The 26,508-nt window shown below is 37.7% G+C and overlaps 1 protein-coding gene across 1 annotated transcript in view; it reads left to right on the top strand.

Annotated features, from left to right (window-relative positions):
• Window positions 1–26,508, top strand: part of LOC111144945 (coiled-coil domain containing 186) — a 52,052-nt gene that overhangs the window by 12,528 nt on the left and 13,016 nt on the right. Inside the window, exons 3-10 of the mRNA XM_022499563.1 lie at window positions 3,028–3,154; window positions 7,361–7,489; window positions 13,726–13,938; window positions 14,985–15,104; window positions 22,637–22,741; window positions 23,200–23,298; window positions 23,467–23,553; window positions 24,618–24,760. Coding sequence (XP_022355271.1) covers window positions 3,028–3,154; window positions 7,361–7,489; window positions 13,726–13,938; window positions 14,985–15,104; window positions 22,637–22,741; window positions 23,200–23,298; window positions 23,467–23,553; window positions 24,618–24,760 — 1,023 coding nt within the window. The remainder of the gene's footprint in view (window positions 1–3,027; window positions 3,155–7,360; window positions 7,490–13,725; window positions 13,939–14,984; window positions 15,105–22,636; window positions 22,742–23,199; window positions 23,299–23,466; window positions 23,554–24,617; window positions 24,761–26,508) is intronic.

Raw genomic sequence — 26,508 nt, 5'->3', positions numbered from 1 at the left:
AGGCAGGTGTTTAACTGAGCCCCCCAGACGCCCCTAGGTAGTCTTTTATAACCTTTAAGAAAGGAAAATAAAACATGCTACCCTTTACTAAAATACAGACTGATTCTCTCTTTTTTTTGAATAATACTTAAGAGATTTGGAATGGCAGGTACATATACAGAGAAAGTGGAGGAGGAAGTTTATATAGTAGAGGAGGCTGACAGAAAAAAATATACCATAATCCAGCTATTACTAGATATGTAACTGGCTTTTTTTTTTTTTTTGAGTATTTTATTTATTAATTTGATAGAGAGGGAGAGCATGTTCACAAGCAGGGCAAGTGGCTGGCAGAGGCAGAGGGAGAAGCAGGCTTCCTGAAGAACAGGGAACCTGTAGGGCTTGATCCCAGGACCCTGGGATCATGACATGAACCAAAGACAGATGCTTAACTGACTGAGCCACCTAAGTACCCCATGTAACTGGCTTTTAATCATCTCCTTGCTTCTAGTGTTTTCTCTTCTAGACTTTCTTACTTAGTTGATCAGTCTTCCCCAAACCATCTTTGGTTTATTCAGTGAACTGTAATCTCTCAAGCATTCAGAACCCCTCTTTTTTTCTAGTTTTTGTTTTTGTTTTTGTGACAAAATACACATAAATTTTACCATCTTAACTATTTTTAAGTGTACAGTTCAGTAATGTTAGGTTAATTCACATTTTTGTGCAACCAATCTGTATAGCTTTTTCATCTTGCAAATCTGAAACTCCATACCTTTGGCTTAAATTTTCCTGAATGCATCTGTTTCCAGATGTCTTTGTATACATATCCATTCCTCTGTTTTCTAACATCAGTGTGTTGTCCAGGGTCCTAACCGGAATTCTTAATTAAGAGCGATTAGTTGTGCATTGGATGTGACAATTTGATTACTTGTGAACTACAGCCAGGATCCTTGTGCTGCAGGTATTTTTCTGCAACAACTTAAGTATACACCAAATCAAGTAATCTAAGTTAAACCACTGTGCCAAAAAGCTTGAATAAACTTGCATGTTACATTTTTCTCATTCCCAAACATTTGAGTGATTTGCTTCCTCGCTGTGGTCCTTTGCTCCTCAGGCCCACCCTGACTGCCTTATCTAAATGCACCGCTCAAAGGGCACCTGCGTGGCTTAGTTGGGTGAGCATCTGACTCTTGGCTTTTGTGCCACTGGTGATCTCAGGGTGGTGAGATCTACCTCATTGCCAGGCTCTGTGCCCAGTGGGGAGTCTGCTGGAGATTCTCTCCCTCTATAGCACCCATCCCTCTACTCCCCCCACCCCTCCACCCTAGACCATGTTCGCAATTGCTCTGTGTCTCAAATAAATTTAGTAAATCTTTAAAAAAATAAAATTAGGGACGCCTGGGTGGCTCAGTTAGTTAAGCAGCTGCCTTTGGCTCAGGTCATGATCCCAGCGTCCTGGGATCAAGTCCCACATCGGGCTCCTTGCTCAGCAGGGAGCCTGCTTCTCCCTCTGCCTGCCAGTCTGTCTGCCTGTGCTCACTCTCTCTGACAAATAAATAAATAAAATCTTTAAAAATAAAAAAAAAAATCACTGCTTAAGTCACTCTGTCCTCTTGCCCTCCTTTAGTTTTTTTTTTAATAGGATGTGATCACTGTCTGATATTTTACTGTGTTTGTTTTCATTTTCTCCCTTTGAATGTAAGCACCATTGGGGGAGGGATGGTTTGCTGACCTACTTCACACAGAAGAGTATAGAAACATAGTAGGTACCCAGTAAGCATTTGTCCAGTGAATGAATGATCTTCAAAGTAGGAGAAAGATGTAGGCTATGGAGCTAGACTCTGATCCAAATCTCATTGAAGCACTTACTCTGTGACCTGGAACAAGTGGCGGGCTTCAGGGTTTTTGTTTTGTTTTTTGTTTTGTTTTTTTTTTTAATCCATAAAACAGTTAATTTCATAGATTTATTTCATAAACAATATTAAATAATGCACTTAAATTTAATAGGGGCGCCTGGGTTGCTCTTTTGGTTAAGCAGCTGCCTTTGGCTCAGGTCATGATCCCGGACTCCCAGATTGAGGCGCGTCTGGCTCCCAGCTCTGTGGGGCATCTTTTTCTCCCTCTGACCTCCCCTCTTATACTCTCTCTCACTCTCTCTCTGTCTCTATCTCAAATAAATAAAATATTTTTTTAAAAAGATAAACTTAGTGAATATAATTGTGCAGTAAGTGTTAACTAATAGCTATTGCTATTAATAATTCCAAAGTATTAGTTTTGTTAACCTCTTTAGATGTCTTATTTATATTTTTCTAGGGGACACAAAATGAAATTTTTGCTCAAACTTTTATATTTTCTATATTTTTTTATGTTATTTTGATTTCTTTAACTATTATTAGAATGTTACTGGAATATTCTTAAAGTCTCCCATCCAAGTACTAACCAGGCCCAACCCTGCTTAGCTTCCGAGATCAGACGAGATCGGGCACGTTCAGGTGGTATGGCCGTAGACAGAATATTCTTAAAATCTAAAGCAAGGTTTTTCACCCTTAGCACTGTTGGCATTAGGGCAGATCATTCTTTGGTGCTGGTGGGACTGTCTGTACTGTGCACTGTAAAATGTTTAACATCCCCAACCTCCACCCAGAAAAATCCAATAGCAACCCCCCAGCCCTGTTGTGGCAACCAAAAATGTTTCCAGGCAAATGCCTGGAAGGGCTTTGCCTCAGACTGAGAACTACTGATCTGGAGGAGTTCACATCCTGAAGGGATGAAGTGCATAGCTGAGATACCCAAAATGGTAAATTTAAGAGAGTGTGGTTTTCTTTATCTGATTTCTTTATCTGATTCACTTGATTTGAAATACACAGATTCCTAGGAGGAAGTTAATAGCCTGACTGCCAGAGAATGTTTTGTAAAGTATAATATATGATTACAAAAGGACTGCTTAGAAATGTTAATATATAAATCATAAGTATCTATAATCTGCAAACATTATATTTCACATCTCCATTTTTAATTATGTATTACTTATACTGGTCTTTTTATATTTAGGTTAATTAAAGAAAATAAGAAGCATCAGGAGCTCATCTTAGACATTTGTTCAGAAAAAGACAATTTAAGAGAAGAACTAAAAAAAAGAACAGAAACAGAGAAGCAGCATATGAGCACAATTAAACAGGTAAAAAGACAAAAATCTTTAAATGCTACACTTCAATTTCTAAAATAAATACATTCTTGAAAATTTGTGTATAAATTGAAGTTCTGTAACCTAAATTATATTTTAATTGCAGAGGATTGTTTGGTATGTAAAGCATTCTTTTTTAATGAAATGGGAATCATAGCCTGATTTTTATTCTCTTATGAAAATTTGTATTTTTATAGGATACAATGTGGTGTATTCTACTATATATAATAGAAGTCTGAGGAAAAAGATTTGATTTGGCAGTCAGACTTCCTACCCCTAAAAGGAAGAAGAAGCAATATGTACCTTAAAGGTTATATCTAGCATTAGAATATTTATAAGCTTATAGTTTAAGATGATTCCATTCTCGTATTATTGTGAACTCTTTATTTTTCTGAGTTGCTTTTTTTTCCTTCTGTGGACAGGATTAGAAGCATTTTAGCCTCAAAAGTCTTCCTTTTGTCTCATCCTTCACCAAAAACTATATAATGGGAAAAAAAAAAAACCCAGTAAACAATTGATAATAAAAATTAAACCAAGTTTTAGTTGCTTATGTCTTGGTATACTTAACACATCATTACATGGTTGGAAGGTGATTGTATTTGTAAATTTTACTTAATTCTGATTTTTATGTGCTTTAGAGCTATACCACAATAAACTAAACTTAGAATTTTCAAATGTGAGGGAAGCTTAATAATGGATGGAAGCCACGTTTTGGTAGGCAGGTCTCTGCTGATGACCAGAAACTTCAGAGCAAGTATATGGGAGAGAATCAGAGCTGTTTTTTCATAAGCTTGTTAGTGGTTGTGCCTGTTCAAAGGAGAAAATTGGATTCTTCTTTCTTCTGCTAGCCAGTATAGCAGGACTTTTTTTTCTTAATTTTATCTCTAGATCTCTGCCTTTCAGTATGGCAACTACTAGATAGCCTTTGAGCCCTTGAAAGGTGGCTAGTCCAAATTAAGAAACACTGTAAGTATGAAATACGCACTTAATTTTGAAGACTTAGTATAAAAAAAGTAAAATTATCAATTTTTCAAGTTGATTATGTGTCAAAAATAATATTTTGGATATATTAAGTTTAGTATTCATTCCATGTTTTGCTTTTTAAAATGTGTCTAGTAGAAAATATAAATTATACATATGGCTTGTATCTTTTTGGACAGTGTCACTCTAGGTAATTCTGTCACAAGGGAAATTAGTACACATATTCTATAAGCTAACATTTAGGGTTTTTTTTTTCCAATTGCTTTATTGAGATGTAATTTAAATATCATGCAATTCACGCATTTCAAAGTTTACTGTTTAATGGTTTTTAGTTGTACAACCTTTACTACCATCTTAGACCATTTTTATCACTTCTGCCCCTGCAAAGAAACCCCATATCCATTAGTTATCAGTCCTTAGGATTTTACGTATACAAGATCATGACATCTGCAAATAGGGAGTTTTATGTATTCCTTTCCAATCCAAGAGCCTTTTATTTCATTTCTTGCCTAATTGCCTGGTCTTGACCTTCCAGTATGGTGTTGAGTAAAAATGGCAAGAATGGATATCCTCCTCTCGTTCTTGATCTTAGGGAGAAAGCATTCAGCCTGTTATGATTAAGTTACAATGCTAGCTGTGGGTTTTTCACAGATGCTGTCAGTTGTGAAGAAGTACCTTTTTATTCCTACTCTGTTTTTATCATGAAGAAGTTGAATTTTATTAAATGCTTTTTCTGAATTTATTGTAGTGATTATGTGTTTTTGTTCTGTTGATATGGTGCATTACATTAAATGATTTCTGGATGTTAAGCCAGCTTTGCATTGCTAGGATAAATAGCTTTGGGTCATGATGTATAATTCTTTTTATATATTACAGGATTGTTTTGCTAGTACTGTAATTTCCATTGATCGAAAATTTGTCTGTATTCATAAGAGATACGGGTCTTATAGCTCTTTTTCTTGTGATTTCTTGGTTTTGGTGTCATGGTAATATTGACCTCATAGAATGAGTTGGGGAGTGTTTCTTCTTTCTTGGGGAAGAGTCTGAAAAATCAATTTGGTATTAATTCAGGGCACCTGGCTGCCTCAGTCTGAGGAGTGTGTGACTGTTGATCTTGGGGTCATGAGTTTGAGCCCTGTGTTAGGTATAGAGATTACTTAAAAATAAAGTCTTAAAAAAAGAATTGGTATTCTTTAAATGTGTGGTAGAATTTATCTGTGGCGTCTCCTGGGCTTGACTGTTTCTTGGTAGGTTTTGTTTTGTTTTGTTTTGTTTTAATAATTAAATCTCTCTCTCTCTTTTTTTTTTTTTAAGATTTTATTTATTTATTTGACAGAGATCACAGGTAGACAGAGAGGCAGGCAGAGAGAGGAAGGGAAGCAGGCTCCCTGCTGAGCAGAGAGCCCAATGTGGGGCTCGATCCCAGGACCCTGGGATCACGACCTGAGCGGAAGGCAGAGGCCCAACCCACTGAACCACCCAGGCACCCCACTAATTAAATCTCTTTACTTACAGGTCTACTCAGATTTTCTGTCTCTTCTTGAGCCATTTTTGGTAGTTTTATCCTTCTAGAAATTGTCCTTTTATTTCATCCAGGTTAAATTGGCCGTAGTATTCATTTATGCTGTTTTTATTTCTGTAAGGTCAGTATGTCCCTCTTTTATTTCCATTCTAGAAATTTGAGTCTTCCCCCACCCTCTTTTTTTACCTAAAGTCTTGTCAATTTTGTCAATCTTTTCAAAGAAGCATTTTGTTGAATTTTCCATTTTTATATTTTCTATTTAATTTTCATTCTAGTATTTATTATTTTTCCTTCCTCTTGCTGGCTTTAGGTTTAGTTTGCTTTTCTTTTTCAAGTGCCTTAAGATGAAAGTTTGAGTTACTGATGTGAGAGCTTTCTTCTTTTTTAATAGAGGTGTTTATAGCTATAGATTTCCCTCTAAACACTGCTTTAGATACATCCCCTAAGTTTCGGTATGTTATATCTTTCTGTTTCTAATTTCTTCACATTCTCTAATTTTCCTTACGATTTCTCCCATTTATTGAAGTGTTGTTTGATTTTTACATATTTGTGAATTTCTCATATTTCTTGCTGCTTCAGATTCTAGTTTCATTTCATTATGGTTAAAGAACATACTTTATAAAGTTTCAATCTTTTTTTTTTAATTAACATATAATGTATTATTTGCCCCAGGGGTACAGGTCTATTAATCATCAGTCTTACACAATTCACATCACTCACCATAGCACATACCCTCCCCAAAGTCCATAAGATTTCAATCTTTTGAGTTTATTGAGGTTTATTTTATGACCTAGCGTATGTTTGGTCCTAGAGAATATTCCGTGTGTACTTGATGAGCATGTGTATTCTCCACTTGTTGGGTGGAATGTTACACGTGTTAGATCAGTTGTTTGATAGTTTTGCCTCAAGTCTCCTCTATTTGCTTGTCAATCTCTGTCTAGTTCTGTCCATTATTGAAAGATACTAAAGTTTCCCAACTATGAATCACCTCCTTCATTTCTGTCGCTTTTTGGTTCATGTATTTTAGTGCTGTGTTATTAGGTACATATATACTTAGAATTATTATAAATTAACCATTTAATCATTAAGAAATATTCCTCTCTCTGTCTGGTAACATTTTTTTGTCGTTTATTTTGTATATTAGTATAGCCACTCCTATTTTCTTATGGTAGTTACTTGCTTGCTGTATCTTTTTCCATCCTTTTTCTTTGATCTGTATCTTTGAAGCTAAGGCATGTCTTACAGATAGATAGTATATTGTTGGATCTTGTTTTTTTACTCCAGTCTGACAATCTCTGCCTTTGATATGGTTATTTAATACAATCTAATGTTGTTATTGACAGTACATTTATGTTTGCCTTTTTTTCTATGTCTCATGTCTGTTTTGCTCCCTCCCTTACTGCTTTCTTCTGTATTAATATGTAACATTTGAATTTCTTTCATATTTTCACTATATTTTTTGAGTTATATCCGTAGTGATTGTTCTAGAGCTTACCGTGTCCATCTTATCAGAATCTGCATCAGCTTTATACTGCCTTAGTTCTGATGAGATGCAGAAGCATTACTACCATTTACTTTTGATTTCTGTTTGAGGTATATGTTCTTTGTGTTCCCTTTCTTTGTTTATATTTATTTGAAATATTGGTGGTCTGTTTGGTATAGCTGTAAAAATAATCTGGAAATAATTTTCTTTACAGTTAGAATCAAGAATAGAAGAACTTAGTAAAGAAGTTAAAATTTCCAAAGATAAACTAGTAGCTCAAGACATTGCAGCTAAAAATGCAGTTCAGCAGTTGCATAAAGAGATGGCCCATCGGATGGAACAGGTATTTTTCAAATTATTATCATTATTAACTTTATATTCTGGTGATTTTTTTCTTGTTTAAGGATTTTTTTTTTTTTTAAACATTTTATTTATTTATTTGAGAGAAGAGAGAGACAGTGAGAGAGAGCATGAGCGAGGAGAAGGTCAGAGGGAGAAGCAGACTCCCCGTGGAGCTGGGAGCCTGATGTGGGACTCGATCCCGGGACTCCAGGATCATGACCTGAGCCGAAGGCAGTCGCTTCACCAACTGAGCCACCCAGGCGCCCTTTTTTCTTGTTTAATATAAACTAATCTGTTAGACTGTTTTGGGTATCAGTGGTATCTTAAGAATAGGTAATTAATCTTTCTTAAAAATGCTAAAGCGATACATAAATATGTGCTAAAAATAACAAAAATATTTTTAATAAATTAAGGAAGCATACAGGGGTGCCTCGGTGGCTCAGTCAGTTAAGCATCTGCCTTTAGCTCAGATCATGATCCCAGGGTCCTGGGATCGAGCCCCGCATCAGGCTCCCTGCTCAGCGGAGAGCCTGCTTCCTCCTCTCTCTCTGCTGCTCCCCCTCCTTGTGCACATTCTCTCTCTCTCTCTCTTTTCTGTGTCAAAATAAAATCTTCAAAAGATAAAAAAAATAAGGAAGTATACAGAACAAGAAGTGAAAATCCTCCTTCATTTGTACTTCTCTTCCTACACCCAAATCCTTGCTATTCCATTCCTTGTTCCGAGGCCAGTTATTGGTATTTTGGTTATGTATTTTAGTACATATACATGTATAAGTCCCACAAGCTTTTGTGTATGTATTCATATACTTGCTCTCCTCCTACTTGATTGGAATCTTACTTTGCATCTTTTTGGGTTTTTTTCCCCCTACTTAATACACCTTGGTCATCTTTTTGAGTTGGTATATATGGATTTCAGAAGAGATCATTTATTTTTTTTATTTTTTTTTTAATTAACATATAATGTATTATTAGCCCCAGGGGTACAGGTCTGTGAATTGCCAGGTTTACATACTTCACAGCACTCACCATAGCACATACCCTCCCCAATGTCCATAACCCCACCACCCTCTCCCTCAGTTTGTTTTATGAGATTAAGGGTCTCTTATGGTTTGTCTCCCTCCCGATCCCATCTTGTTGCATTTATTCTTTTCCAACCCCCCATGTTGCATCTCCATGTCCCCATATCATGGAGATCATATGATCGTTGTCTTTCTCTGATTGACTTATATCGCTAAGCATAATACCCTCTAGTTCCATCCACGTCATCACAAATGGCAAGATTTAATTTCTTTTGATGGCTGCATCAGAAGAGATCATTTAAACACTGTTTTTGTATTATTATTACCTGAGCGCCTCCTTTTTTTTTCCCCCTAAGATTTTGTTTAAGACAGAGCCTCATGTGGATGCAGGAGTTGGAGGGGGGCAGGGACAGTACAGAGGGAAGAAGCAGACTCCCAGCTGAGCAGGGAGCCGGAGGCCACAGCCCCAATTTCAGGATCCTGAGGTCATGCCTTGAGCCAAAGGCAGATGCTCAACCACTGAGCTTCCCCTGAACACCTCCTTAAGTGTGTAATCTTAGTCATCTTCATTTCCTAGCACCATGCCTGACTGTTAGTCTTTATGGTGAATTGAATCAGAAAGTATTAACTGACTGCTAACACTGTTAGTGAGATGGATCCTGTCCTTTCTACCCTGAAGCTACTATCATAGGTAGCTTTCTTTCCTTTTTTTTTTTTTTTAATATTTTATTTATTTATTTGATAGAGAGATAACACAAGAATGCAGATCAGCAGAGGGAGAGGGAGAAGCAGGCTCTCCCATAAGCAGGGAGCCTAATGTGGGGCTCGATCCCAGGACCCTGGGATTATGACCTGAGCTGAAGGCAGACGCTTAACCGACTGAGCCACCCTGGTGCCCCGTAAGTAGCTTTCTGGAAGGACTTTAGGAAACAGATGATCCTCAACCTTTATTTCAGTGATTCTTTTCAATATGATGATTTCAAACTTATGCTATTAGTTCTCAAACTTTTTGTACTAACTGAAGAGAAATAAAGATGATGGGGCGCCTGGGTGGCTCAGTGGGTTGAGCCTCTGCCTTCGGCTCAGGTCATGATCTCCGGGTCCTGGGATCGAGCCCCGCATCGGGCTCTCTGCTCGGCAGGGAGCCTGCTTCCTCCTCTCTCTCTGCCTGCCTCTCTGCCTGCTTGTGATCTCTGTCTGTCAAATAAATGAAATCTTTAAAAAAAAAAAAAAAAAAAAGAGAAAGATGAGACCTTACGATGTCAGTAAACTCAAAAATAGCCGCTAATTTGAACCAGTTGGTAAGCTTTTTAAACAATATATTCTTTGAAGTTTATTATGTTTTAGAATAAAAACAGAATAGTAGTTGGATATACACAGTAACAACTCAAAGAGTAAAAAAATGAGTCTTCTTCCAAACCTTTTCTTCCATTTTCCCCCTTCCCAGAGGCATCCATTACTGCCACCTTCCTGTGTGTTCTTCCCCAAATGTTTGTTGCATAGACAAGCATATATGTATTCCCGGATTTACTCCTTCCATTCCACTCCTTTTTAATAAATGGCAACATGTTGCATTCACCATTATGTAATTGTTGCTTCTATAATGATGAAGAATTTAGGTGAAGTTACTAATAGAGGCTACTATTTTGAGATTTAGTTATGTGCCAGGCCTTGTTTAAAAAACACTTTGCAGGGACGCCTGGGTGGCTCAGTGGGTTAAGCCGCTGCCTTCGGCTCAGGTCATGATCCCAGCGTCCTGGGATCGAGTCCCACATCGGGCTCCTTGCTCAGCAGGGAGCCTGCTTCTCCCTCTGCCTCTGCCTGCCACTCTATCTGCTTGTGCTCACTCGCTCTCTCTCTCTCTCTCTCCGACAAATAAATAAATAAAATCTTTAAAAAAAAAAAAAAAAATAAAAAATAAAAAACACTTTGCAATTTATTTCATCTTCACAATGATGCTAAGAGGTGGGCATTATAATGTAGATTTTCGAGATTATTTCATTTAAATATTTCTACATCTCCTTCCTTCCTTTTTAGCCCTACCTTTTCCTCTCAACTTTTTGAGTTTTCAAGCCCGTAAAAAGGTAAAAGAATAGCAAAATGAACACTAGTTTATCCTTCACGTAGAGTCACCAAACCTTGTAAATTTTACTTAGAAATAGATTCCAAGTATGAGTGTGCATATGTACACACACTCACACACAGAGTACATTCCCCAGTTTAATTTTCCAGCTTGAGGTTTTTCCATTTCTCAGACTAGATAGGTAGAATGAATTTGAACCTCAGACTTACAAGAGTATAAATTTATAAATTCTCAGGGAATTTATGGCATGTTCCCTTTATCTCCCCAGGCCTCGTATTGAGAAATGTCTGCAGGGCAATGAAGAGTTCAGGCTCATAGCATTCCATTCTGGATTCCTGCTTCCTCATAGCTTCTTTGGCCCTGGGGAGTTTCTCATACTTTCTTGAGAGCTCAACTGTTTATTAAAAGGATGTTTGTGGGGCACCTGGGTGGCTCAGTCAGTTGAGTGTCCTACTCTTGGTTTCATCTCACATTGTGGTGTCAGGGATGTAGGATTGTGGGATGGAGCCTCCAGTGGGTTCCAGGCTCAGTGGGGAGTCTGCTTCTCTCCCTCTCCATCTGCCCCTCCCCCGCAGGTGTGTGCATGGTCTCCCTATCTCTCAAATAAATGAATCTTTAAAAAAAATAAAAGGATGTTTCTTATATTTCATCTAAAACTTTTGGTGTTTTGATGGGGATAGTTTATCTGCCGTATTTCATTAATTTAATTTTAACCGGCTGTTGAATCCTGTTGATTATCTTATTCATGCTTTCTTTATGTTCCAAGTCAATGGTAAACGTCTTAAACTGGTCAAATCCAAAGATTTACTGGCTCTTCTTCCTTTATCTGTATGGTAAATGGACTGACTTTCTGTGGAAGCTTAAGTGGTAGTTACTGTATCAATACTCCAGCAGTTCTGGGAGGCAGGTGCTGCCATTGTTTGGGTTGAAACCTAGAAACATGAACTTTTTTAGCACCCCAGGTTATTCCTTTGCAGCTGATCCATGGATGGCTGAGTAACAGGACATCCCTGCTATAGTCAAGAACCTCGTGATATTTTACTTTATCTGTCCCTTTTCTGGTTTTTCTGCCTCTCAATTTCAGTGATGCCTCCATCCTGCCCCCAGTTATCTTACTAAAACATATACATTTAATAAAAGTTTCCGTTTTATAAATCTTTTGGCTTCTGTTGCCTATTGATAAAATCTCAACTCATTAGCACAATAAGAGGAGCCCCTCTTCCTTTGAAGATTTAATCTGTACTACGCTATTTCAAACTACTTCCTCCCCAATCCAACTAACAGGCCAAATTTAAATCCTACAGAATGTCTTGGTATCCTCCAGAAAGTCATGCTATTTTATACCTTTAGGCATTTTCACATTTCTTTGTACATTTTATGTATATATGTTGTGAATGTAATGTGTGGATGTTTTGTTTATATGTTGTTCACACTGGGGAGTGAGCTCTTCTGGGACAGAAACCAAAACTTACCTTATTTCTGAAAGCCAGTATGTTTCCAAGCATCAGCCTATGAATCTAGACTTCTTTTTAATTTGACGTTACAATTAATTACCTTTTCTAAAGATAGCTATTCAGTTATCTAAAAAATATAGCTAATTCTTTTAACCAGTTCCAGTACAGTTTTCTCAGTCCTTGCTCACAATTACATTGTGAAATCCTCAGGGATCTCTGACATTCCAGTGTTTCCCTTAATTTCTCTTGAAAATTAGTAAGCTATTTCAGTGGGGGGAAAAATCCCAATTGTACAATTTAAAAAGGTACCTTTATGTATAGTGTTCTGAGTGTTGACTAGATATGCTCATCAGCTTTACAGGAACTTCATGAGACATTATTGTCAGTTTTCATCAGAGCATGGGAGCTTTTCCTACATAATCTTAACATTATACCATCTTCAATTCAGTTATAGTGTCAGTTGGCATTTACTACTAGATACCATTGAAAATCCCTAAAGTTTAAGGTTCTGTCTTTTATAATGTAAATATGTGCTCCATCATATTTGCAAATTGTGAATTTAAATGTAGTTAAATGAAGGGTTATCTGTAAAAGTTTCATTGCATAGAACTTCAGAATATGGAGTATCAGCTTATATTAAAACAGAATTTTAAGAGTGTATAGATGTCACATTTAGTCCAATTAGGTATTTTTTTTATTAAGTGAAATACTTTTTATTTTTTCTTTTTTAAAGATTTTATTTATTTGAGCGGGAGAGCACATGAGGGCGGAAGAGACAGAGAGGAAGAAGCAGACCCCTTGCTGAGCAGGGAGCCTGCCTATGTGGGCTCAGTCCCAGGACCCTGAGATCATGAACCTACACTTAACCAGTGAGCCTCCCAGGCACCCCATTAAGTGAAATACTTTAGAAAGTTTTTCATATACATGAAATCAAATGGTTAATTAGCATACAGTTACTTACTTTTTGCGAGGGAGCTAAGATTTTTTAGATTTTAGGAATTGTCAGCCATACAGTCAGGGTCCTGACAGAAAACAGAAACTGCTGATTTGAAATTTTAATTAAAGGACTCTTTACAAAAGGTATAGACAAGGTATAGGGGGCCCAAAGGGAAAAATGCAGGGTCCTGTGGTGCTTGAGAAGCCATTGTTACTCTTTGAGCTAAAGGAATTAAGGAGAGGGAACAGGTACTGCTACTCAGAGTGGCTAATTGTATAGTGAAGGCGCCTGACTTGATCAATGGCCTTGAGCCAACCTGTTGTGATTATGGAGGAGCCAGATCTCACTCTTGGTCTGTAGTGGTGCCTTCTTTTTGGTTGGCTGGAAGTTACAGGGGCAAGGAACCTTATTGATATAGTCCATGGTAGCCATCTTCCCAAAGCACAGTGTGGGATAGGGAAGAGTAGAAAAGTGGATCTGGAGGAGTAAACGGAAAGTAACAACTATGTCAGCCAAAGTGTAAAAAAAAAAAAAAAGTAAAAACAAGTATTAGTGATACTAATTTGTTCACTGTATCATTTTTCTATGATTTTTAATTTTTCCTTTCATTAAAAAATTTCATGACACACGTCCTGGGAATGTTGTGCAAAAAAACAGAAAATACATCGGTAATATTACAAAAAATATTATTTATTTTTATTTTGGTTTGAAAAAATTTTTATTAATGCTGGATATTTTTCAAAGGCCAACAAAAAATGTGAAGAGGCACGCCAGGAAAAAGAAGCAATGGTAATGAAGTACGTAAGAGGGGAGAAGGAATCTTTAGATCTTCGAAAGGAAAAGGAGATACTTGAAAGAAAACTCAGAGATGCGAATAAAGAATCTGAGAAAAACACTAACAAAATTAAGCAGCTTTCTCAGGAGAAAGGACGGTTGCACCAGCTATATGAGACAAAGGTATAAATTGTGGTGTTGTACTTGAGTTAAAATTTATTCTTTTTGCTTTTCCTTATCTAATCAAATAATCATAACTATGTGGTTAAAGTCACTATTACACATAAAGTTGTTTTTGTTAGTTTACCTTCTGAGAACATGAATGCTTTAGGATCTTATTATTTATATTATATTACATATTTATATTTTATGTTTGATATATTTGATATATTTTTATGTTTTTAATATATATTTATATTATAATTTATATTATTTAGCATCTAATTTAGTATCTTGTTATGTGTCTGGAAAAGGTTTTTGCTGGGAAAAAATGAGATATTGATACATGTTGTTTATTAAATAACTTTTTCTTGATAGATATTTTTTTAAAACTTTCTTTTAATGTCTATCTATTGAAGAAATGAGTTTCTGCTCCAAAAGAACATTTTATTTTGGTGAAATACATACATAGAAGGATCAAGATGTGAATAGTTTTTCAGTGAGAACCATGTAATTTGACTGGAATCTTAATGTAACTTTTATCATAGAATAGAATTTTTTTTTTTTTTCTGTAGAAAAACATGTACTTTTTAGATGCTTCCCAAAGAAATTTAATTACTGAGCATTCCAGAGTCCTTGCTCTTAACTAGCAGCCTCATGGCATGGTCTTATTTCTAGTCAATTATCATTTCTTGATAATGTTATATTTTTTTATTAATTAACTTTTAGTCCAGGAATGTTGTCATTGTTCTCAGGAGTTCTAGAAAAATTTAATTTGTATTTCACCTTAATGCCAGCCAGTGAGAAGAATCATAAAGGTGTACTTGTTCTTGCAACATATCTGGTTGTTTGAAATATAAATGTTAATCATCTTATGTCTGTTGACTGGATTTAAGATTTTGCTACTCTCTTATCATTTGAACTTTGAATTAAGTTTATGGTGGTCATAGTATAGCTAACCCCTCAAATATAGTGTTATTAAACTGATTATTTTGAGGAGGTATAAAAGATAAACAAGTAATTGATTGATGGTTTAAATGAAAAAACATGACCTAGTGATATTGTTTTAGGAAAGTGAAACTACTAGACTCACCAGAGAAATTGACAAATTAAAGGAAGATATCAACTCTCATGTCATTAAAGTAAAATGGGCACAAAACAAATTAAAAGCAGAAATGGATTCACACAAGGTAAGTATTGTAATGCAGTGGAAAAATTATCAGAACCAGTTTTAAGAGCAAATGCAGGGGCACCTGGGTGGCTCAGTCAGTTAAGTGACCGACTCTTGATTTCAGCTCAGGCCGTGATCCTCAGGGTCAGGAGGTAGAGCCGCATATCAGGCTCCATGCTCAGCTCGAAGTCTGTGTGGGACTCTCTCTCCCTCTCCCTCTGCCTGACCCCCGCATGCGTGGACATGCACTCTCTCTCTAAAATGAATAAATCTTTTAAAAAGCAAATGTAGTAAAGTTAATAAGGCATAAAGCTTAATTTAGTGACTTCTATGGGATAGATTGGGCTTGAATATTTGGTGATTGTGAAAAGATACTTCCTTGCGTGATTTACATATTAAATTAGAATGTTAAATTTTTTCATAAATTGTAAAAAAATATTAAATTTTATCATTCATTATTTACGATTCCAAAATTGACTTTGTTCTTCAAGCAATTCTTGGTATCTATATTTTATATTACACATTGTCAGAAATTTGGGGGAAAGAGGAGAGTCTGTAGGTTGTCAAAATAGAAAGTAAACTCTGGAAATTTAAAAAATATCAGTGATACTAAAAGAGTGTTTCCATATCTGTTTATTATAAATATAATTCTATTGGTATTATGCCTAATGAATATCATTTAAAAAAAAAGTAATGTAATGAAAAATGATCATAAAGGCTGGTACCTGATGCCATTTTAAGCACTAACTGAACCTGGTATAAGAATTAATAAAAATCTGAAGATGATAGAATGTGAAGGAAAATAACAACTCTGAAATATTTAAATAGAAGATCAATGTTATAACAGCTCCCAAGTTTTCAAAAATAGGCTTAATGGTATTGTTTCAAACCATAATCATAGATTATCTCAGTAAATACTTTTTTTTTAAATGTTTCCTCCAACCTAATCTTTTTTTTAAGATTTTTATTTAGGGGCGCCTGGGTGGCTCAGTGGGTTAAGCCGCTGCCTTCGGCTCAGGTCATGATCTCAGGGTCCTGGGATCGAGTCCCGCATCGGGCTCTCTGCTTGGCAGGGAGCCTGCTTCCCTCCCTCTCTCTGCTTGCCTCTCTGTCTACTTGTGATCTCTCTCTGTCAAATAAATAAATAAAATCTTTAAAAAAAAAAAAGATTTTTATTTATTTATTTTGACAGAGAGAGAGAGAGAGAGAGGGAGAGAGAATCCTCAAGCAGATTCCCTGTCAAGTGTGGAGCCCAAATTAGGTCTTGATCCCAGGACCCTGAGTCCATGACCTGAGCTGAAATCAAGAGTCAGCTGCTTAACCAACTGAACCAACCAGGCACGCCTTTACCAGTTCTTTTTAAAGGCATTTATTAACCAGCAAGTGTTTTATTGGGTTTTCCCCTGTGAACAGCATGTATTAAATAGTATGGATACTCTAAAGGTCATAGAGGACTGAGTAATTGCTTTCAGAGAGTATCTGGGATGAGATCCTGGCTATATGTTTTATCTAGTTACCTAATACATGTGAGAAGGAGTTTCTGGATCAAAGAATACAAGATTTAATGACTAAGCAGTGTTGGCTACCTGTTAAAATGTGGACAAGAGCCAGGACTCTTTTTCTTAAGTTTTTCTCCAGGTATCCTCTAGTTTCCAGTCCCTGCACACCCAGTCCTAGGTGTTTATACTGAGGTTCTGGAGGCTACTGGATTTATTGTGATCATTAACTTCTGATCAGGCCTCCAGGCCTGATTACCAGAATTTAAGTCTTAGACTAAGTAGATTGGATAGCTCTGTCATCAGTAGAATTATCAGTTGGGTCAAACAATAGAAACAATTTCATTTATTCCCCTTCCTAAATTCCCTTGGAAGTTAAACTAAAATGTGTTTTTAACACCTAGCCCATAAAAACAAAAGCCTTTTGGGGCGCCCGGGTGGCTCAGTGGGTTAAAGCCTCTGCCTTCAGCTCAGGTCATGATCTCAAGGTCCTGGGATCGAGCCCCACATCGGGCTCTCTGCTCAGCGGGAAGCCTGCTTCCCCCTCTCTTTCTGTCTGCCTCTCTGCCTACTTGTGATCTCTCTCTCTATCAAATAAATAAATAAAATATTGGAAAAAAAAACAAAACACCTTTCATTTTGAGTGTGGTAAAGAACTTCACCCAGTGTACCTTATGTACTTGCTCACCTAGTGGTTGCTACCTATTTACCTACTTGGTCCCAGGATAAAATAATCTCACTGGATCATAGATAATGGCCAGAAAGAGATGTGGTAGTAAACTGTGGTTTGACTGTGCTGGGTGCTTGCCAGTCATTTTTGCTTCAGAGAAAGCTTGAGGAATAGAGTCTGGGGTATTAAGACAGCATCCAGGCTGGTAGGATGTAAGAGACTGTAATATGCTGTAGACCAAATGGGCAACTAGGGGTTGGTATATTTTATGATATATTCCCTCAAGAAGACACTGCTACTTATTATCTATGCTCTTCTCTGAAAGTTACCACGTTGTCAACAATAGCCTCATTCTTAAATGGTTAACTCATAAATCCCACTTATTAGAAGCTAGGGCTCCCTTTAACTATGCTATTATTTCACTTAGTAAAACTGTATTCTATGTTCAGTTCTATAACTCTCCCATGACTATCGTGTTTGCATTATGGAATAACAGGGTCCAGGTTTACCCTCCCACCTTAAAAAACCTAAAAAAAAAAAGAAGAAAATAAAGGAAGATTTTTAGGCTTGGGACAACAAAGGCAGGACAGGGCAGTGATCTCTGAATGAAGGAAAGCAAGCAAGATGTAATGCCTGGAGAGTTTCCAGGTTGCAGCAAAAGAGGAGGAACCCAGACAGATCCCAGCAATCTCCAGGAATTGAGGAGACAGAGTCGGAAGTATAGGAAGCTGGGCAGAAGAATACCACAGAAGGGGAAGATTTGGAGAGCTGCAGTATGTTCCCTTCAGTTCTTTATTTAGCTCACTGCTTACTGATCAGTATATATGTGTGAGAAAGTTAGAGGTGGAGAAAAAATGATCAGAAAGGAGTAGGGGCAACAGTCCCGTAGGGGTCACAGAGGGCTGGTAGGAACTGTTCATGTTTCCCCAGCCAAGAGAAAGCCCTCTTAACATATGGGGCATCCAGTGACCCTCAGAAGGGTGTTGTTTCAGCAATGAGGACTAATTAGCCTGAGACTACAGTCTGTTATGGACCCATCTTAAAAAGCTTTGAAAGAAAGCCTCAAATCAAATTGTTTCAAATAATGATGTTATTTGAAGAATAGCCCACAGAGTAGCTGGAAGAAAGCCCAAGATACTCAGGTGCGTGCAGAAATCTCCAGGACCTACGAACATAAAATTCACAATGTCTGAGATCCAATAAAAATTACCAGACATAGAAAGAGACAGGAAAATATAGCCTACAATGAGAAGAAAAGAAAGATCAACTGATAGAAACAAAGCCAGAAATGACATAGATGAAGTCAGTAAAGATGTTAAAACAGCTATTATAAAAAATATACTCCAGATATTCAGAAAGATAGATAAAGGTATGACTGTCACAGAAAACCATTGAAGATTTTAAAAAGGCCCAATTGATACACTGAGATGAAAAATATATTAGATAGAATTAACTGAAGATTAGATGCTACAGAAGACAAGATTAGTGAACTTGAAAAACATGTAACTTTAAACATAGAAAAACATAGCATAGAAAACTATGCTAGTGATTCCTTGATTTATAACTTCTACATAGAATTCCAGATTCTTATATTCAGGTGACTACTTGACATCTAGTGTCTGGGTGACTCACAGGCATCTTGAACGGAGCATGTGTAAAACAGAGTGGATAATGTGCCTGCCCTCCATCGCTCCCTCATCTCAATAAATGGTAGTTCATCCTTTTAGTTGCCTGGGCCAGAAACCTTAGGTTTATCCTTCAGTTCTGTCACCATATCTAGTCCCTTAGCAAATCTTTTTGCTCATTTCTTTTTTTTTCTTTAAGATTTTTTAAAAATTTTATTTATTTGACAGAGAGATCACAAGTAGGCAGAGAGGCAGGCAGAGAGAGATGGAGAAGCAGGCTCCCTGCTGAGCAGAGAGCCTGATGCAGGGCTCAATCCCAGGACCCTGAGATCATGACCTGAGCCGAAGGCTGAGGCTTAACCTACTGAGCCACCCAGGTGCCCCTTCTTGCTCATATCTTTCAAGTCTTTACACATCTCTCACCTCTCAGTGACACTTTCCCTGGCTCTCTAAATTTGCATACCTTCCCTCAAACCCTCTTGTGCCCTTACTTTGTTTTTACTCCTTAGCACTTGTCATTATCTAATGTAACATATTTTTACTTACGTGTTTTATGTATTATCTGTGATCATTGGAATACCAGCTTTATGAGAGTGAAGATTTTATCTGTCTTACAGTTAAATATTTCCTCAAAGCTTAGAACAGTGCCTTATATGGCAGGTGCTTAGTAAATAAATTAAACATAGTCCCTTAACCAAAACTTTTCTTTTATTCAGTCATTTACTTATTATTCAGCATTATAGGAATCTCTCAGTTGCTATTTTTTGAGTGAATGAAGTGAGTACCTACTGTTTGTCAAGCTGTTTTAATTATTGATGATACAGAAGTGGGGGAAAAAAAACCCATATAAATTTGGGGCACCTGGGTGGCTCAGTCGTTAAGCAGCTGCCTTCGGCTCAGGTCAGTATCTCAGGGTCCTACAATTGAGCCCCACATTGGGATCCCTGCTCAGCTGGGCGTCTGCTTCTCCCTCTCCCCCTCCCCCTGCTCGTTTGCATGCACCGTCTCTCTCACACATAAGTACAATCTTAAGAAAAAAAAAAAACAAAACCCACAAGTTCTGATTAAAGGACCAGCAACTGGAAGTACTTAATTGTATGATAGACTTATCAAAAAATGACATAAAAGAAGTAGTGTGTGAATATGGATGCAATTTAGATGGTTCAAAAGATGAAGAGAAACATTCCAAGTGGAGGAACATTAAGAGAAAAAGAAAAATGGGAGATGAGTATTGATGTTTAGGAAGACCAGTCTCCCTAGACCAAAGGCTTATATTAGTGATTCCTTCATAGAGTCAGCAAATACCACATGAACAATGAATATGTGGCAAGTGCTAAGCTAGGTGCTGTCCAGAAGCTGTGTCCTCAGTGGGGGAAACATGTAAGCTGCAGAACAGAGTATCAGTTATTCTGATCCAGGACTGCCCTGGACTCTGTCTGTGGAAGGCAGTATAGCAGCTTCTACCCTTTTCTGAAGGGCAACTACTAGGAGGTGGTACTTAAACCCTCATTTCAAATCCACATGACAGCCCAGGACATGGGACTGGGGGGGTGATCTGAAGAACTGTGGAAAAAGAGCTGCAGAGCAGGGCTTTATCTGGAAAATTGCCACAGGAATCAGAAAGCCAGTTGAGGGGCGCCTGGGTGGCTCAGTGGGTTAAAGCCTCTGCCTTCAGCTCAGGTCATGATCCTGGGGTCCTGGGATCGAGCCCCACGTCGGGCTCTCTGCCTGCTTCCTCCCCTCTCTCTCTCTGCCTGCCTCTCTGCCTACTTGTGATCTCTCTCTCTCTGTCAAATAAATAAAAAAATCTAAAAAAAAAAAAAAAAAAGAAAGAAAGGCAGTTGAGGCAGAAAAGACAACAATGGAAAGGGGAAAAACAGTAGTATGTGGTCTTATAATAGAAACAGAGGAAGGATATCCAGAGAGTCAGGAGTGGTCAGAACTGCAGCAAATAAGTCAAGAATAGAAAATGAGAGAGAGTAATTGAACTTGATGAGAAAATAATCCCTAGAAAACCTTCATATTTGCTATTTTAGGGGAGTGGTTAGGAACAGAAACCAAATTGCAGCATCGACCTATAAGACGGTTTTGAATAGGGTGCCTGGGTGGCTCAGTTGTTAAGCATCTACCTTTGGCTCAGGTCATGATCCCAGGGTCCTGGGATTGAGCCCCGTATGGGGCTACATGGTCAGCAAGAAGCCTGCCTCTCCTTCTCCCACTCCCCCTGCTTGTGTTCCCTCTCTATCCAAAAAAAAAAAAAAAGACATTTTCGAATAGATACCATGGCTGTAAAGCAAAGAATTATATTTTATGTGTGAGCTGTTACCACTCACACATGGCTTTAGGGAAGAGCTATTAACAATTTGTTCTTCTTGTCTTACCAGCTTAATTACTTCTAGTGATTTACTGAAAACTATCAAATTTAACTTAATGGCTATCAGTTAACTGCACGATTCACTTCGGTTTTTTGTCAGAAGCATTAAGTGTTGGGACGCCTGGGTGGCTCAGTTGGTTAAGCAGCTGCCTTCCGCTCAGGTCATGATCCCAGCGTCCTGGGATCGAGTCTCACATCGGGCTCCTTGCTTGGCAGGGAGCCTGCTTCTGCCTCTGCCTGCCACTCTATCTGCCTCTGCTTGCTCTTGCTCCTCTCTGACAAATAAATAAATAAAATCTTTAAAAAAAAAAAAAAAAAAGAAGCATTAAGTGTTATTTCTAGAATACTATCCAACCCTTCAATGGCAGTGCCAGGACTACTCTGGTCGTTGTTCTTAACCATCATCACATTACTGGGCCCAACCTTGTCACTGTCTATGAAGGACAGATTGTTTTCCTTCTCCAGTGTAGGGAAGAACCCAGTTCTCCCTACTGTGTGTTTCTTCCCTGTGAATCTCGTTTACTTTTACACAGAACACTTCACTTCTGACACTTCTGGTCACCAGTCGTGTGGAGGTTTTCCCCCACCACAAGGAATTCTCTGCAATACCACCTGGCTGTCCTACAGTTTCACTTGACTCTGACACATCCACCTGGAGATAGCATTGGATCCCACAGATTAAGGCTCATTCGTACAAGAAGGTCCCCCCCAGGCCCCTGCCACACACATACTTCAGATGCCAGCCATGAGGCCAGGCATCTATAGCCAGCTATAGAACAGAAGTTCTAGCAACCCCCCTCTTTGGGTTTAAGACTTGCTTAAAGAACTCAGGGAAGCATTTATATTTATCATGTTGTTAAAGGGTATAATAAGGGATATAGATGAACAACCAAATGAAGAGCTATGTATAGAGCAGGGTCTGGGAGGGTCCCAAGCGTAGGAGCTTCTGTCCCTGTGGAGTTGGGGTACATCACGCTCTCAACGTGGTTGTACTTGACAGCCTGGAAGCTGTCCGAACCCCACACTTTGGGATTTTATGGAGGGTTCATTATGAAGGAATGATCAATGATCAATCATCAACTCCTTTGGGAGCTGGATTCCAGACTGCTAATCATGAGTTGGTCTTTCTGGTGACAGCCTGCATGCGGGAGCCTACCCACAGGCGCCTCATTAGAACAAAAGACACTCTTGTCACCCAGGGAATCACAAGGTTTTCAAGAACCCTGTGTCAGGAACAGAGGTAAAAACCAGTACTGCAGTAAGAGATGCTCTTAGCGTTCTTACAACTTAGGAAATGATAAGGGGTTTAGGAACTTTGTGTAAGGGACTGGGGTAGAGACCAATATGTATCTTTTCTTATCTCACACTATCTTTTTATCAATGCAGGAAACCAAAGATAAACTCAAAGAAACAACAACAAAGCTAACTCAAGCAAAGGAAGAAGCTGATCAGATAAGAAAAAATTGTCAGGATATGATAAAAACATATCAGGTATGCTTAACTTTTCAAATAGATTAGTAACAAAATTGCACCAAATGTCAGTACTCTTGCTTCATTAATGTTTTGTATCTGTAATATTTGAAGTGTGGAATGGATTTGGTAGAGCAGTTAAATAAATGGCAGGTTATTTCCTGTGGTAAAGTACTTGCATCTTAACTAGAGATCTTATTAGAGAAGTTTTTAACCAAATAAAAACACTGGAAAATATCAGCAGAATGAAGAATACAAGAAAATGTGTAACCTAAAACCCATTTTGTATTATGTTTTATATCTTAGGTGCTATTCTTGTTCATGAAGAATTGACATATTTAAAATCTTTGAGTACTAGTAATTTTTAAATACCTAAGGTATACATTTCACAATTTATAAACTTAACTGAGAATGCCTTCACTTTCCAAAGTGTAAAACTTTAAAAATCCAGCCCCACATTTTCATTTCCTTGCCATTAGGAGTCAGAAGAAATTAAATCCAATGAGCTTGATGCCAAGCTTAGAGTCACAAAAGGAGAACTTGAAAAACAAATGCAAGAAAAATCCGACCAGCTAGAGGTGAGTGGCTTTGTTCTTTTCATACCCTGAATTGGGCAATAAATACAGAGGGAGAGAAAGAATGAGTGGTGTCACCCACTTTGAAGGCCTTTTTGAAGGAATAGGCAATAAATTTTAGGTCTTGTTTAGTACATAATGACTTGTGGTTTCTTTTAAACCTTTTAAAAGATGCATCATGCCAAAATAAAAGAACTGGAAGATCTGAAGAGGACGTTTAAGGAGGGTATGGATGAACTACGAACACTGAGAACAAAGGTAAGGAAATCCCTAGTCTTGATTTCAGAGGAAGGGTAAATATCTTTAATTTTAGATTCCTTCTGATTTTTCAAGTGTTGGGGAAACACTTTCATTCTGAAAGAAAGAACTCAGAGGAGTAGAATACCAATTTCCTAACAGTAAAATGGACTCTTTGTTGAAATGAAAATGTCTTCCACTTTGGTCCCTTTGAAGTATTTGCCAGACATTCCTGTTTTATAGCACATTTGCTGTTTCTGTCACTTTTCCTGGGCCCCTAATGCAAGGCAGTCTTCCGGCAAATTAATTGGTGAGGTAGTTGGACTTTAGAAATGTTATGTGACAGAAAATAATAGACTTTATATTTCTCCTGTATAGTCTTGTACAGTTTTAATTTCTAACCATCTAGTATAGTGTTCATTGCAAAAATAGCATTCCTTTTAATATGAATGTGAAATATCATTGTATATCATTCATTTCTTTAGAAATAGGCTTTTAAGTTTCCACCTTGAATTTGCCATCATTTAATAATTTTCAGAGTGTCCTTCATGAGCCTTTCCATGTGTTCTCTGTGCCAGTTCTTTGAGGTAGATGGGGAAGGTATATCTTGTTTTCAGGTGAGGATATGGTGATTCAGCAAAAATAATGTGACACGCTAAAACTCCTGTGACTAAATCACAAGAAATCAGAGACTGAACCCCAGGACTGTTAACGTCCCATTACATTTTCTTCACATTAATTAATCCTGTTCCAGAATTTAGCATAGTTGTTTTTTGTTTTGTTTTGTTTTGTTTTTTTAAGCAAGAGCAAGAACGAGTGCATAAGCATGTGAGTGGTGGGGGAGGGGTAGAGGGAAAGAGAAGGAAAGAATCTTAAGCAAGCTGCTCACACAGTACGGATCCCGATGTGAGGCTCAGTCTCACAACCCTGAGATCAGGACCAGAGCCAAAATCAAGAGTCTGATGCTTAACTGACTGTGCCACCCGGGAGCCCCTAGCTTGGATTATTAATATATAATCACTAATGAAGTAATTAAGGAACAAGAAAATACTGTTGATAGTCTACTTTGGTTATGATATTGATAGGTGAAATGTCTAGAAGATGAACGATTAAGAACAGAAGATGAGTTATCCAAATATAAGGAAATTATTAATCGCCAAAAAGCTGAAATTCAGAATTTATTGGACAAAGTGAAAATTGTGGATCAGATACAGGAGCAGCATCAAAGGTATAAACCGAGCAACTTGTGTTTTATGCTAATCAATAGGCTTTTTAATTCTATCTCAAGATTCTGTTATTAAATGTAATTATTACATTAAACAAGAATAGTTTTATAATTTTACTAGCTAAAAAATTTAAAATTCCTAAAAAAAAAATTTTAAAATTCCTGTTTTCATTTGAACTTTTGGGTTATCTTTGAAGTTCCTATTACGGCTTCTAAAAATCAAAGTTTATATTCACTAAGTATTGGAAGTAGTGATTTATAAAACAATGGATTTTAGTTTCTTAATCCATTCTTTAATGTTCAAATTATGCTACTTACAGTACTTATTTCTAAAAGGTAGATATATATGTATATGTGTATCTTTGTGTGTATTGTAGCGCTAGGTCAGGAGCTGACATTATACCTTGGCTTCTTGTAGAGCCATTTAGCTAAACTCTACTCATGACATCACCTGGCAGAGCCTGGATTGAGCCTGAATCCAAATACCTTCTTTTTCATATTGTACCAAAGGCTGCTGCTCAGTATTCCTAAAAATCCTCACCATATCCAGGTTGGTGTTGTGATAAATCCATGGTTAGCAACCTCAACTGGAAATGTTAAATGACCTCTAATCCTACCGTATTTTCTAGTCAAAGCCTCTCCCCCACCTTGAAGCATCTATTCCAGACATTCCTTCGTTGTTCACACTTCTGGTCTCCCTCTCCTCAGTATTTACTTTTGGCAGGAGGTTACCTCTTTTTTACTTCACAGGAGAAATGGGAGCTGCAGGTAACTGTTCATACAACCTCCTTCTGTCTGTTTTATGAGCTTGCATCTGCAACCATTCTTCTTTCTCTTCTGTTGTTATGGAATAAATGTTCCTGTTCCCTGTAAACGGAACTGCTCTCTCTACTTCTGTGGATCCCAAGCTCTTTTGCCTTCTCGGGGTCTTCCTGGATTATTTCTTCTTTATCCTTTATCTCTTACTTCTCTCTACTTTATGTTTTTCTACATTTTGTTATTAGAAATGTCAAAAGTGCTGTGATGTTCCCCCACTTTTTTCTGTCCTTCAGAGCCAAACATCGTTGTAGAATCTATACCCCTCCTCCATGCTTTCACTTCCTTTGTCTCTCTTTCCCCCTTCACTTCAGCCTAGCTTCTACCCAAGATCCCATTAAAAACTGCTAATGCCTCCTTAAATCTAGCAGATGCTTCTTGGACTAAGCCTTGCTTGAATTTTCAGTATTAAAACCATTAAGCCCATTATCTTTCTTAACATTGTCTGTTCCTTTGGCTTTATATCATGCTTTCCTGGTGTTCCTCCCCACTTTCTGGCCACTTCTTTTCTCAGTCTCCTTGGCAGCCTTCTCTTTGTCATATACCTATTTTGTTACTATTTTGTCATACCCTGAGTGGTCCTAACTATTCCTGTAGTGTGCTACAGGATCTTCAAATCATTATCTTCAGCCCTTTTGGCTCAGCCCTAGACATACAAGTGTCAAAAGCACTTCAGACTTTAACATGTCCCAAACTGATTCATCCGTCCCACCCGCAAATACACTCCTCTGAGGTTCCCAAGATGAGTGATGAGTGCAGCATCCACATGATTTTCCAGCCCAGGAACCTGCGCATCCTCCTTGGTTCTCCTCTCCTTCCCCTCATACATCTAACCAGTCACAGAGTAGTATTGGTGCTAACTCTTCAGTATCTTTCAAGTTCATTTATTTTTCACACCCCCACCGCTGCTGCCATTGTCCTTTCATCTGGAAAAC

This window comes from Enhydra lutris, unplaced genomic scaffold (genome assembly GCF_002288905.1).
Source record: "Enhydra lutris kenyoni isolate GAN:26980312 unplaced genomic scaffold, ASM228890v2 scaffoldscaffold12, whole genome shotgun sequence".
Lineage (NCBI taxonomy): Eukaryota > Metazoa > Chordata > Mammalia > Carnivora > Mustelidae > Enhydra > Enhydra lutris.
Note: the sequence above shows the minus strand (reverse complement) of the source record. Positions and strands in the feature narration are given on the sequence as shown.